The sequence below is a fragment of the Salmo salar genome, chromosome 11, assembly GCF_965601325.2.
Source record: "Salmo salar chromosome 11, fSalSal1, whole genome shotgun sequence".
In the NCBI taxonomy this organism is placed as follows: Eukaryota; Metazoa; Chordata; class Actinopteri; order Salmoniformes; family Salmonidae; genus Salmo; species Salmo salar.
Genome location: NC_138301.1, coordinates 122,357,800 through 122,370,921, shown reverse-complemented (window position 1 = coordinate 122,370,921; position 13,122 = coordinate 122,357,800). Strand labels below are relative to the sequence as shown.

The 13,122-nt window shown below is 47.5% G+C and overlaps 1 protein-coding gene across 1 annotated transcript in view; it reads right to left on the bottom strand.

Moving 5' to 3' along the window:
* gbe1a (glucan (1,4-alpha-), branching enzyme 1a) overlaps positions 1-13,122 on the bottom strand; it is a 148,024-nt gene that overhangs the window by 31,517 nt on the left and 103,385 nt on the right. The window contains exons 11-12 of the mRNA XM_014129886.3: positions 10,285-10,395; positions 8,510-8,681 (exon numbers count right to left, since the gene is read on the bottom strand). Coding sequence (XP_013985361.3) covers positions 8,510-8,681; positions 10,285-10,395 — 283 coding nt within the window. The remainder of the gene's footprint in view (positions 1-8,509; positions 8,682-10,284; positions 10,396-13,122) is intronic.

Genomic DNA, 13,122 nt, shown 5'->3' with positions numbered 1-13,122 from the left:
CAGAGTTTTGGGACACCACCTACTGGTGAACACAAATCTCCCTGTCACATTACTACACAATTACAGCTTAAATTATTATTATTATTATTATTTTTTTAAACGGGCATTAGATAATCTACGACTTAATAGCTACGAAAAAGAGAGTCTTGCTTCCAACTGGCAGGTTTAGTTAAGTGTCGCCTGTTGGGATTTAGGTGTCGCTGGTCACCAAAACGGCGGGAGCACAGCAGCTGAATTATAAAGCGGAATATCACGGTGATTGAGGTGAACAAAATATCTCTGGAAGTTGTTGTAGAGAAAAAGTCTCATAATGTAGAACTTGTGCCAGCAGGAAGTGGTGTCTTTTCCCCTTCATAATGTCGAACTGGTGCCAGCAGGAAGTGGTGTCTTTCCACCCTTTATAATGTAGAACTGGTGCCAGCAGGAAGTGGTGTCTTTCCACCCTTCATAATGTAGAACTGGTGCCAGTGGAAAGTGGTGTCTTTCCACCCTTTATAATGTAGAACTGGTGCCAGCAGGAAGTGGTGTCTTTCCACCCTTCATAATGTAGAACTGGTGCCAGCAGGAAGTGGTGTCTTTCCACCCTTTATAATGTAGAACTGGTGCCAGCAGGAAGTGGTGTCTTTCCCCCTTCATAATGTAGAAGTGGTGCCAGCAGGAAGTGGTGTCTTTCCCCCTTCATAATGTAGAACTGGTGCCAGCAGGAAGTGGTGTCTTTCCCCCTTCATAATGTAGAACTGGTGCCAGCAGGAAGTGGTGTCTTTCCACCCTTTATAATGTAGAACTGGTGCCAGCAGGAAGTGGTGTCGTTCCACCCTTTATAATGTAGAACTGGTGCCAGCAGGAAGTGGTGTCTTTCCACCCTTTATAATGTAGAACTGGTGCCAGCAGGAAGTGGTGTGCTTTCCCCCTTCATAATGTAGAACTGGTGCCAGCAGGAAGTGGTGTCTTTCCCCCTCATAATGTAGAATGGGCCAGCAGGAAGTGTGTCTTTCCCCCTATAATGTAGAACTGGTGCCAGCAGGAAGTGGTGTCTTTCCACCCTTTATAATGTAGAACTGGTGCCAGCAGGAAGTGGTGTCTTTCCACCCTTTATAATGTAGAACTGGTGCCAGCAGGAAGTGGTGTCTTTCCCCCTTCATAATGTAGAACTGGTGCCAGCAGGAAGTGGTGTCTTTCCCCCATCATAATGTAGAAGTGGTGCCAGCAGGAAGTGGTGTCTTTCCACCCTTTATAATGTAGAACTGGTGCCAGCAGGAAGTGGTGTCTTTCCCCCTTCATAATGTAGAACTGGTGCCAGCAGGAAGTGGTGTCTTTTCCCCTTCATAATGTAGAACTGGTGCCAGCAGGAAGTGGTGTCGTTCCACCCTTTATAATGTAGAAGTGGTGCCAGCAGGAAGTGGTGTCTTTCCCCCTTCATAATGTCGAACTGGTGCCAGCAGGAAGTGGTGTCTTTTCCCCTTCATAATGTAGAACTGGTGCCAGCAGGAAGTGGTGTCTTTCCACCCTTTATAATGTAGAACTGGTGCCAGCAGGAAGTGGTGTCTTTCCACCCTTTATAATGTAGAACTGGTGCCAGCAGGAAGTGGTGTCTTTCCCCCTTCATAATGTAGAACTGGTGCCAGCAGGAAGTGGTGTCTTTCCACCCTTTATAATGTAGAACTGGTGCCAGCAGGAAGTGGTGTCTTTCCCCCTTCATAATGTAGAACTGGTGCCAGCAGGAAGTGGTGTCTTTCCCCCTTCATAATGTAGAACTGGTGCCAGCAGGAAATGGTGTCTTTCCCCCTTCATAATGTAGAACTGGTGCCAGCAGGAAGTGGTGTCTTTTCCCCTTCATAATGTAGAACTGGTGCCAGCAGGAAGTGGTGTCTTTCCACCCTTTATAATGTAGAAGTGGTGCCAGCAGGAAGTGGTGTCTTTCCCCCTTCATAATGTCGAACTGGTGCCAGCAGGAAGTGGTGTCTTTCCCCCTTCATAATGTAGAACTGGTGCCAGCATTAAGTGGTGTCTTTTCCCCTTCATAATGTAGAACTGGTGCCAGCAGGAAGTCGTGTCTTTCCACCCTTTATAATGTAGAACTGGTGCCAGCAGGAAGTGGTGTCTTTCCACCCTTCATAATGTAGAAGTGGTGCCAGCAGGAAGTGGTGTCTTTCCACCCTTTATAATGTAGAACTGGTGCCAGCAGGAAGTGGTGTCTTTCCACCCTTTATAATGTAGAACTGGTGCCAGCAGGAAGTGGTGTCTTTCCACCCTTTATAATGTAGAACTGGTGCCAGCAGGAAGTGGTGTCTTTCCACCCTTTATAATGTAGAACTGGTGCCAGCAGGAAGTGGTGTCTTTCCCCCTTCATAATGTAGAACTGGTGCCAGCAGGAAGTGGTGTCTTTCCACCCTTTATAATGTAGAACTGGTGCCAGCAGGAAGTGGTGTCTTTCCCCCTTCATAATGTAGAACTGGTGCCAGCAGGAAGTGGTGTCTTTTCCCCTTCATAATGTAGAACTGGTGCCAGCAGGAAGTGGTGTCTTTCCCCCTTCATAATGTAGAACTGGTGCCAGCATTAAGTGGTGTCTTTTCCCCTTCATAATGTAGAACTGGTGCCAGCAGGAAGTCGTGTCTTTCCACCCTTTATAATGTAGAACTGGTGCCAGCAGGAAGTGGTGTCTTTCCACCCTTCATAATGTAGAAGTGGTGCCAGCAGGAAGTGGTGTCTTTCCACCCTTTATAATGTAGAACTGGTGCCAGCAGGAAGTGGTGTCTTTCCACCCTTTATAATGTAGAACTGGTGCCAGCAGGAAGTGGTGTCTTTCCACCCTTTATAATGTAGAACTGGTGCCAGCAGGAAGTGGTGTCTTTCCCCCTTCATAATGTAGAAGTGGTGCCAGCAGGAAGTGGTGTCTTTCCCCCTTCATAATGTAGAACTGGTGCCAGCAGGAAGTGGTGTCTTTCCCCCTTCATAATGTAGAACTGGTGCCAGCAGGAAGTGGTGTCTTTCCCCCTTTATAATGTAGAAGTGGTGCCAGCAGGAAGTGGTGTCTTTCCCCCTTCATAATGTAGAACTGGTGCCAGCAGGAAATGGTGTCTTTCCCCCATCATAATGTAGAAGTGGTGCCAGCAGGAAGTGGTGTCTTTCCCCCATCATAATGTAGAAGTGGTGTCAGCAGGAAGTGGTGTCTTTCCCTCTTCATAATGTAGAACTGGTGCCAGCAGGAAGTGGTGTCTTTCCACCCTTTATAATGTAGAACTGGTGCCAGCAGGAAGTGGTGTCTTTCCACCCTTCATAATGTAAACTGGTGCCAGCAGGAAGTGGTGTCTTTCCACCCTTTATAATGTAGAACTGGTGCCAGCAGGAAGTGGTGTCTTTCCACCCTTCATAATGTAGAACTGGTGCCAGCAGGAAGTGGTGTCTTTTCCCCTTCATAATGTAGAACTGGTGCCAGCAAGAAGTGGTGTCTTTCCCCTTCATAATGTAGAAGTGGTGCCAGCAGGAAGTGGTGTCTTTCCCCCTTTATAATGTAGAAGTGGTGCCAGCAGGAAGTGGTGTCTTTCCCCCTTCATAATGTAGAAGTGGTGCCAGCAGGAAGTGGTGTCTTTCCCCCCTTCATAATGTAGAACTGGTGCCAGCAGGAAGTGGTGTCTTTTCCCCTTTATAATGTAGAAGTGGTGCCAGCAGGAAGTGGTGTCTTTCCCCCCTTCATAATGTAGAAGTGGTGCCAGCAGGAAGTGGTGTCTTTCCCCCCTTCATAATGTAGAAGTGGTGCCAGCAGGAAGTGGTGTCTTTTCCCCTTTATAATGTAGAAGTGGTGCCAGCAGGAAGTGGTGTCTTTCCCCCCTTCATAATGTAGAATTGGTGCCAGCAGGAAGTGGTGTCTTTCCCCCCTTCATAATGTAGAACTGGTGCCAGCAGGAAGTGGTGTCTTTCCACCCTTCATAATATAGAAGTGGTGCCAAAATTTTTTAGAACTGGTGTCTAAAATATATTTTGATTTGTTTAATACTTTTTTGGTTACTACATGATTCCATATGTGCTATTTCATAGTTTTGATGTCTTCACTATTATTCTACAATGTAGAAAATAGTAAAAATAAAGAAAAACCCTTGAATGAGTATGTGCTGAGTAGTAACTTGACTGATACTGTATACTGAATATATTATTAAACGCAACATGTAAAGTGTTGGTCCCATGTTTCATGAGCTGAAATAAATGATCCCAGAAATGTTTCATACGCAAAAAAAGGCAGGATTGAATTGCCATTTTTGCCATCGATGTGATGTTTGGCGGAGCCTAATCAGTCAGCTCTGTACATGCCTGGCTGAGTGGCAGTGTGGGTGGAATGAACGAGCTCGCCTGGCAACCACAGCGAGGAAATAGAACTCTGTAGTCCGCCTGGAAATTAATTTGCAAGACCCAGTACATTTTTATAATATTTTTCATATTAGATCATTTTATGTTTTCCTCTCATTTTAATTCAAGTACTTTTGAATTACCGACTTGAGAAAATGTCAGATTTTCAATGTATTCCAGTATTTTAATTTCAGAGTGCCATATTCAAGTACATTTAAGCTCCTTGTGCGAACCCTGTTATAAAGACAGTTGTATTGTATGTTGTAGTCTGGAAGAGAGAGAGAGAGTTTATAAAGACAGTTGTAGTCTGGAGGAGAGAGAGAGAGTTTATAAAGATAGTTGTAGTCTGGAGGAGAGAGAGAGAGTTTATAAAGACAGTTGTATTGTATGTTGTAGTGTGGAGGAGAGAGAGAGAGTTTATAAAGATAGTTTTAGTCTGGAGGAGAGAGAGAGAGTTTATAAAGACAGTTGTATTGTATGTTGTAGTCTGGAGGAGAGAGAGAGAGAGTTTATAAAGACAGTTGTATTGTATGTTGTAGTCTGGTGGAGAGAAAAGGCTGGTTGTGGCGTAGAGTTAATATTAATATTGTTTGACCTCAGTGAACCCTCTTCTCATCTCCTCTCTCATCTCCTCTCCTCTGCCCTTTGCTCTCTTTCAATGTAATTGTATTTGATTTACCAACAAAACCTTTTTCCATTTCATTGTAGATATAACTCGTTCCTGGTCTCTGTTCTCTCCTCCCACATCTCTCCTGTGTGTGAGTGGGATGATATTGATCTTAGGGAGATGATGGAAAACTACAGAGTACCCCTTTTGGAAAACTACAGAGTGCCCCTTTTGGAAAACTACAGAGTACCCCTTTGGAAAACTACAGAGTGCCCCTTTTGGAAAACTACAGAGTACCCCTTTGGAAAACTACAGAGTGCCCCTTTTGGAAAACTACAGAGTACCGTTTTAGAAAACTTTAAATGTTATCTGTAATTTGTGGGCTGACCAAGTAGCCTATAATGACGTACCCTCCATACACAAATAATTACATTTTATCTTGACCATATTATATTTACATTGATTGTTTGTAAGGGGGAAGAAAAAAAATACTTTTGTGCAATTGTTAGTGATTTTGAACAGTCATTCTACAGTTGTAAGGCCCTATAAAATCTGTTCCTTCATTTGGTAAATTCAGTTTTCACAGTTTTATTTTTTTCCAGGTTTCAGAGTTTTACTAGTTCTTTCAAGTTTTCACTCTCAAAAAAAAAAAAAACACATTTTTGTTATTTATAGATATGTATATATATATATTTTTTAATAATTGATGTTCAAACTCCACAACAATGCTTAAACCATATCAGAAGAACACTTTTGAGGTCTGGGAACAACACAAAAAAATAATACATTGGAAGGTGTAGCTGCCCTTTAATGTAATTGTGTGCCTGTCAAGAGACCGTTGTGTTTTTGTACTGTACAATACAGGCTACATGAGATGGCAGAGCTTGCAAAACAAATGCCCCACGATCGATACAAATCATCACGATATCATCCCGACTTTGCAGTCAACATTTAAATTGGGAAGGCTTTTTAGGAAAGCCTTTACAAAAATTGTACATGATGACTAAAATGCACATCGCAATGAAGACTTGGGACTAAACTTTTTGAATACCTGGTTTGCATATCACATTGCTGTTTGAATAAATCTTGATAAATTAGAAAAGAAGTTAATTGTGAATCAAAAATAATGTGATCAGATCATTTGTTTTCTATTTTTTAGCTCTCTCTCCCCCAACTCACCCATGAAGTTGAGGTAGCCCTCTCTCCCCCTAACTCACCCATGAAGTTGAGGTAGCCCTCTCTCCCCCTAACTCACCCATGAAGTTGAGGTAGCCCTCTCTAACTCACCCATGAAGTTGAGGTAGCCCTCTCCCTAACTCACCCATGAAGTTGAGGTAGCCCTCTCCCCTCCAACTCACCCATGAAGTTGAGGTAGCCCTCTCCCCCTAACTCACCCATGAAGATCAGGTAGCCCTCTCTCCCCCCCAACTCACCCATGAAGTTGAAGTAGCCCTCTCCCCCAACTCACCCATGAAGTTGAGGTAGCCCTCTCCCCCTAACTCACCCATGAAGTTGAGGTAGCCCTCTCCCCACCCATGAAGTTGAGGTAGCCCTCTCCCCCCCAACTCACCCATGAAGTTGAGGTAGCCCTCTCCCCCAACTCACCCATGAAGTTGAGGTAGCCCTCTCTCCCCCAACTCACCCATGAAGTTGAGGTAGCCCTCTCCCCCTAACTCACCCATGAAGTTGAGGTAGCCCTCTCCCCCTAACTCACCCATGAAGTTGAGGTAGCCCTCTCCCCAACTCACCCATGAAGTTGAGGTAGCCCTCTCCCCCAACTCACCCTAGCCCTCTCCCCCCAACTCACCCATGAAGTTGAGGTAGCCCTCTCCCCCAACTCACCCATGAAGTTGAGGTAGCCCTCTCTCCCCCAACTCACCCATGAAGTTGAAGTAGCCCTCTCCCCCTACCTCACCCATGAAGTTGAGGTAGCCCTCTCCCCCCTAACTCACCCATAAAGTTGAGGTAGCCCTCTCCCCCCTACCTCACCCATGAAGTTGAGGTAGCCCTCTCCCCCCTACCTCACCCATGAAGTTGAAGTAGCCCTCTCTAACTCACCCATGAAGTTGAGGTAGCCCTCTCTAACTCACCCATGAAGTTGAGGTAGCCCTCTCCCCCCCTAACTCACCCATGAAGCTGAGGTAGCCCTCTCCCCCCAACTCACCCATGAAGTTGAGGTAGCCCTCTCCCTCAACTCACCCATGAAGTTGAGGTAGCTCTCTCTAACTCACCCATGAAGTTGAGGTAGCCCTCTCTCCCCCAACTCACCCATGAAGTTGAGGTAGCCCTCTCTCCCCCAACTCACCCATGAAGTTGAGGTAGCCCTCTCTCCCCAACTCACCCATGAAGTTGAGGTAGCCCTCTCCCCCTAACTCACCCATGAAGTTGAGGTAGCCCTCTCCTAACTCACCCATGAAGTTGAGGTAGCCCTCTCCCCCCAACTCACCCATGAAGTTGAGGTAGCCCTCTCTCCCCCAACTCACCCATGAAGTTGAGGTAGCCCTCTCTCCCCCAACTCACCCATGAAGTTGAGGTAGCCCTCTCTCCCCCAACTCACCCATGAAGTTGAGGTAGCCCTCTCCCCCTAACTCACCCATAAAGTTGAGGTAGCCCTCTCTAACTCACCCATGAAGTTGAGGTAGCCCTCTCCCCCCTAACTCACCCATGAAGTTGAGGTAGCCCTCTCCCCCCTCACCCAGGGGGGCCCTCACCCCCACCTCACCCATGAAGTTGAGGTAGCCCTCTCCCCCCTACCTCACCCATGAAGTTGAGGTAGCCCTCTCCCCCGGGGGGCCCTCCCCCACCTCACCCATGAAGTTGAGGTAGCCCTCTCTAACTCACCCATGAAGTTGAGGTAGCCCTCTCTAACTCACCCATGAAGTTGAGGTAGCCCTCTCTCCCCCAACTCACCCATGAAGTTGAGGTAGCCCTCTCTCCCCCAACTCACCCGGGGGCCCCCCCCCCCCCACGAAGTTGAGGTAGCCCTCTCTCCCCCAACTCACCCATGAAGTTGAGGTAGCCCTCTCTCCCCCAACTCACCCATGAAGTTGAAGTAGCCCTCTCCCCCTAACTCACCCATGAAGTTGAGGTAGCCCTCTCTAACTCACCCATGAAGTTGAGGTAGCCCTCTCCCCCCTAACTCACCCATGAAGTTGAGGTAGCCCTCTCCCCCAACTCACCCATGAAGTTGAGGTAGCCCTCTCTCCCCCAACTCACCCATGAAGTTGAGGTAGCCCTCTCCCCCTAACTCACCCATAAAGTTGAGGTAGCCCTCTCTAACTCACCCATGAAGTTGAGGTAGCCCTCTCTAACTCACCCATGAAGTTGAGGTAGCCCTCTCTCCCCCAACTCACCCATGAAGTTGAGGTAGCCCTCTCCCCCCTACCTCACCCATGAAGTTGAGGTAGCCCTCTCCCCCCTAACTCACCCATGAAGTTGAGGTAGCCCTCTCTAACTCACCCATGAAGTTGAGGTAGCCCTCTCTAACTCACCCATGAAGTTGAGGTAGCCCTCTCTCCCCCTAACTCACCCATGAAGTTGAGGTAGCCCTCTCTAACTCACCCATGAAGTTGAGGTAGCCCTCTCCCCCCAGAGCGTGTGTGAGGAGGCGGATCATCTTATGTAGCTGGATGCCTCGGTCGATGACGGGAGTCATGGGGATCAGGGAACTCATGTTGGTGTACATCTCTTTATCCATCAGCCAGAACGCCAGGGACTTATCACCTACCAGAGCCTGGCAACATGGACACAGAGAGTTACTTTTACTAGTCCCTCTACCCACCGCCAGGGGGGGCCTAGTCCCTCTACCCACCGCCAGGGGGGGCCTAGTCCCTCTACCCCACCGCCAGGGGGGGGGCCTAGTCCCTCTACCCACCGCCAGGGGGGGCCTAGTCCCTCTACCCACCGCCAGGGGGGGCCTAGTCCCTCTACCCACCGCCAGGGGGGGCCTAGTCCCTCTACCCACCGCCAGGGGGGGGCCTAGTCCCTCTACCCACCGCCAGGGGGGCCTAGTCCCTCTACCCACCGCCAGGGGGGGCCTAGTCCCTCTACCCACCGCCAGGGGGGCCCTAGTCCCTCTACCCACCGCCAGGGGGGGCCTAGTCCCTCTACCCACCGCCAGGGGGGGCCTAGTCCCTCCACCCACCGCCAGGGGGGGCCTAGTCCCTCCACCCACCGCCAGGGGGGGCCTAGTCCCTCTACCCACCGCCAGGGGGGGCCTAGTCCCTCTACCCACCGCCAGGGGGGGCCTAGTCCCGCTACCGCCGGGGTATTATTAATAGTAATAACATTTAATTTGTATAGAACTTGTCATTAAAATGGTAATAAAATAACATATTTTCTTTGGTGTTTGTGGAAGGAACAGCTGACTGAAGACGGGACGACCGGGGCATTCATGCAGTCGAGTCTGTTTCTGCTGGACTCTTTAACAATACGATGAAAGTGTTGTAATGTAGAATGTTTATTCAAATGATGCTAACTGATGAGGCTCAACACAATGGAATAGATTTTTGTTGGGGTATTGTCAGTTGAATTGAAGAACATTTATTTACTTCCTGCTTTGCTCCTGTGAGTACACTCTCAATAGCCGGCAGTCTAAAAACAAAATAAATGTTTATCAAGGTGACCTTGATCGTGACCTATTGATTACATCCCTGGCCAATAGTACCTGGTCGTGGCTCTCAGCCCTACTGATTACATCCCTGGCCAATAGTACCTGGTCGTGGCTCTCAGCCCTACTGATTACATCCCTGGCCAATAGTACCTGGTCGTGGCTCTCAGCCCTACTGATTACATCCCTGGCCAATAGTACCTGGTCGTGGCTCTCAGCCCTACTGATTACATCCCTGGCCAATAGTACCTGGTCGTGGCTCTCAGCCCTATTGACTACATCCCCGGCCAATAGTACCTGGTCGTGGCTCTCAGCCCTATTGACTACATCCCCGGCCAATAGTACCTGGTCGTGGCTCTCAGCCCTATTGACTACATCCCCGGCCAATAGTACCTGGTCGTGGCTCTCAGCCCTATTGACTACATCCCCGGCCAATAGTACCTGGTCGTGGCTCTCAGCCCTATTGACTACATCCCCGGCCAATAGTACCTGGTCGTGGCTCTCAGCCCTATTGACTACATCCCGGCCAATAGTACCTGGTCGTGGCTCTCAGCCCTATTGACTACATCCCTGGCCAATAGTACCTGGTCGTGGCTCTCAGCCCTATTGACTACATCCCCGGCCAATAGTACCTGGTCGTGGCTCTCAGCCCTATTGACTACATCCTGGCCAATAGTACCTGGTCGTGGCTCTCAGCCCTATTGACTACATCCCTGGCCAATAGTACCTGGTCGTGGCTCTCAGCATAGCAGATGCATGCTTCACCCTTCCTCCTATTGGTCAGCGTGTAGACGATGTTCCCCATGTCCCATTCCTCATCCTTTAACTCCTTCAGTATCTACAGAGACAGAGAGAGAGAGAGAGAGGGGGGAGGAGAGAGAGAGAGGGGAGGACAGAGAGAGAGTTAGAGGGAGGAAGAGCGAGAGAGGGGGGAGAGGAGAGGGAGAGAGAGCAAGAGAAATGGAGAGCGAGAGACAGAGCAAGAGAAACGGGGAGAGAGAGAGAGAGAGGGGGGGAGAGAGTTAGAGGGAGGAAGAGCGAGAGGGGGGAGGAGAGAGAGTTAGAGGGAGGAAGAGCGAGAGAGGGGGGAGGAGAGAAAGAGTGGAGAGAGAGAGAGAGAGAGCAAGAGAAATGGAGAGCGAGAGAGAGGGGGGGAGAGTTAGAGGGAGGAAGAGCGAGAGGGGGGAGGAGAGGGAGAGAGAGCAAGAGAAATGGAGAGCAAGAGACAGAGCAAGAGAAATGGGGAGAGAGAGACAGAGAGAGAGAGAGAGAGAGAGAGAGAGGAGGGCAAAGGGGGTGAGGGAAGGAAAGATAGGGGACAGGGTTTTAAAGAGGGGAGGAGAGAGCGTTTATATAATTGTATAACTTTCCAGGAAATAGGTGTTTTTTTTCTGTGTGTTTGCGTGTGAGGCGGGGAAGGTGCCAGAACTAATCCGTTGGATGGGCATTTGATTTCTATAAGGGGGAAAGTTCATTTTGTCACGGGACTTCCTACGTCAAATCAAATTGTATTTGTCACATGCTTGGTAAACAACAGGTGTAGACTAACAGTGAAATGCTTAGTTACGGATCCTTCCCAACAATACAGAGAGAAAGATATAGAAACAATAAACTGAGTCAATGTGCAGGGGCACGAGGTAATTGAGACCTATGTAGCATTGTGACATTGTGTAATTGATAAAAATATAACATTCAAAAAGAACATTCACACAATGAATGTGTGGGAGACAGGCCAACGTGAAGAGAGACATGCCTATATCCTGACTCCTCCTCTTCCTCCTCATGTCTCAGCATTTTAAAACGATACTCCAGACACATTATCTTCACAATATATCTAAGATGCTTTACACTGACAGCCAAAATCATCAACTAGGCCCGTTGCCTTCGGCGCTAATCGCGGCCTTTACCAATAGGCATCAGAAACAGCCCACAACTATTTCTTAAAAAAAAAAGCTAACGATCCACTGTGGATAAGTCATGCTCTCTGGTGAAGTATTTTAAATGATTTACGATGTATTTTCTGTACAGAAACGGAGTAAATATATCTTTTTTTGGGGGGCAAATTGATTTCAAGTTCCTTTAAACCTATTGGACGCACTGCCTATTCAAAAAGTAGGTTTACTTCACAGGTTTGTGCACAAAATAATTCCAGCATCCGAACAGTGCATTGTGCACCTGCCAACTTTCCTTCAATTAGCATGGCTGAAACGCTCTCACCGGAGAAAGCATCCGAGTGAGCGAAACAGCGCCCCTCTGTCTTAATATACGTAGCCCATGTATCTGATGCTGTGTGGACAGAAATAGTATGACACACCATACTATTTCTGACCAGTCAAAAGTTTGGACACACCTTCTCATTCTTTAAAAAGAAAGTCAGTTAAAAACAAATTCTTATTTACAATGACGGACGAACAACAGACGACGCTGGGCCGATTGTGCCCCGCCCTATGGGACTCCCGATCACGGCCGGATGTGATACAGCCTGGATACGAACCAGGAGCCTCTAGTATTGAGATGCATCTTAGACCGCTGCGCCACTCGGGAGCCCAAAATGGACTGTTGTCATTCAAGGGTTATTTAGTTATTTTTTACATTGTAGAATAATAGTGAAGACATCAAAACTCTGAAATAACACATTATGGAATCATGAAGTAACCAAAAAAAGTGTTAAACAAATCAAAATATATTTTATATTTGAGATTCTTCAAAGTAGCCACCCTTTGCCTTGATGACAGCTTTGCACACACTTGGCATTCTCTCAACCAGCTTCATGAGGTAGTCACCTGGAATGCATTTCAAGTCACAGGTGGCCCTTGTTAAAAGTTAGTTTGTGGAATTTATTTCCTTCTTAATGTGTTTGAGCCAATCAGTTGTGTTGTGACAAGGTAGGGGTGGTATACAGAAGATAACCCTATTTGGTAAAAGACCAAGTCCATATTATGGCAAGAACAGCTCAAATAAGCAAAGAGAAATGACAGTCCATCAATACTTTAAGACCTAAAGGTCATTCATTCATGAACATTTCAAGAACTTTGAAAGTTTCTTCAAGTGCAGTCGCAAAAACCATCAAACGCTGTGATGAAACTGGCTCTCATGAGGAACGCCACAGGAAAAAATGGCCCAGAGTTACCTCTGCTGCAGAGGATAAGTTCGTTAACTGCACCTCAGATCGCAGCACAAATAAATGCTTCACAGAGTTCAAGTAACAGACACATCTCAACATCAACTGTTCAGAGGAGACTGTGTGAATCAGACCTTCATGGTCAAATTACTGCAGAGTAACCACTACTAAAGGACACCAATAATAAGAAGAGACTTGCTTGGGCCAAGAAACACGAGCAATGGACATTAGGTGGAAATCTGTCCTTTGGTCTGAGGAGTCCAAATGTAAGATTTTTGGTTCCAACCGCCATGTTTTTGTGAAACGCAGATTAGGTGAACAGATGATCTCCGCATGTGTGGTTCCCACCATGAAGCATGGAGGAGGAGGTGTGATTTATTTAGAAGTCAAGGCACACTTAACCAGCATGGCTACCACAGCATTCTGCAGTAATATGCCATCCCA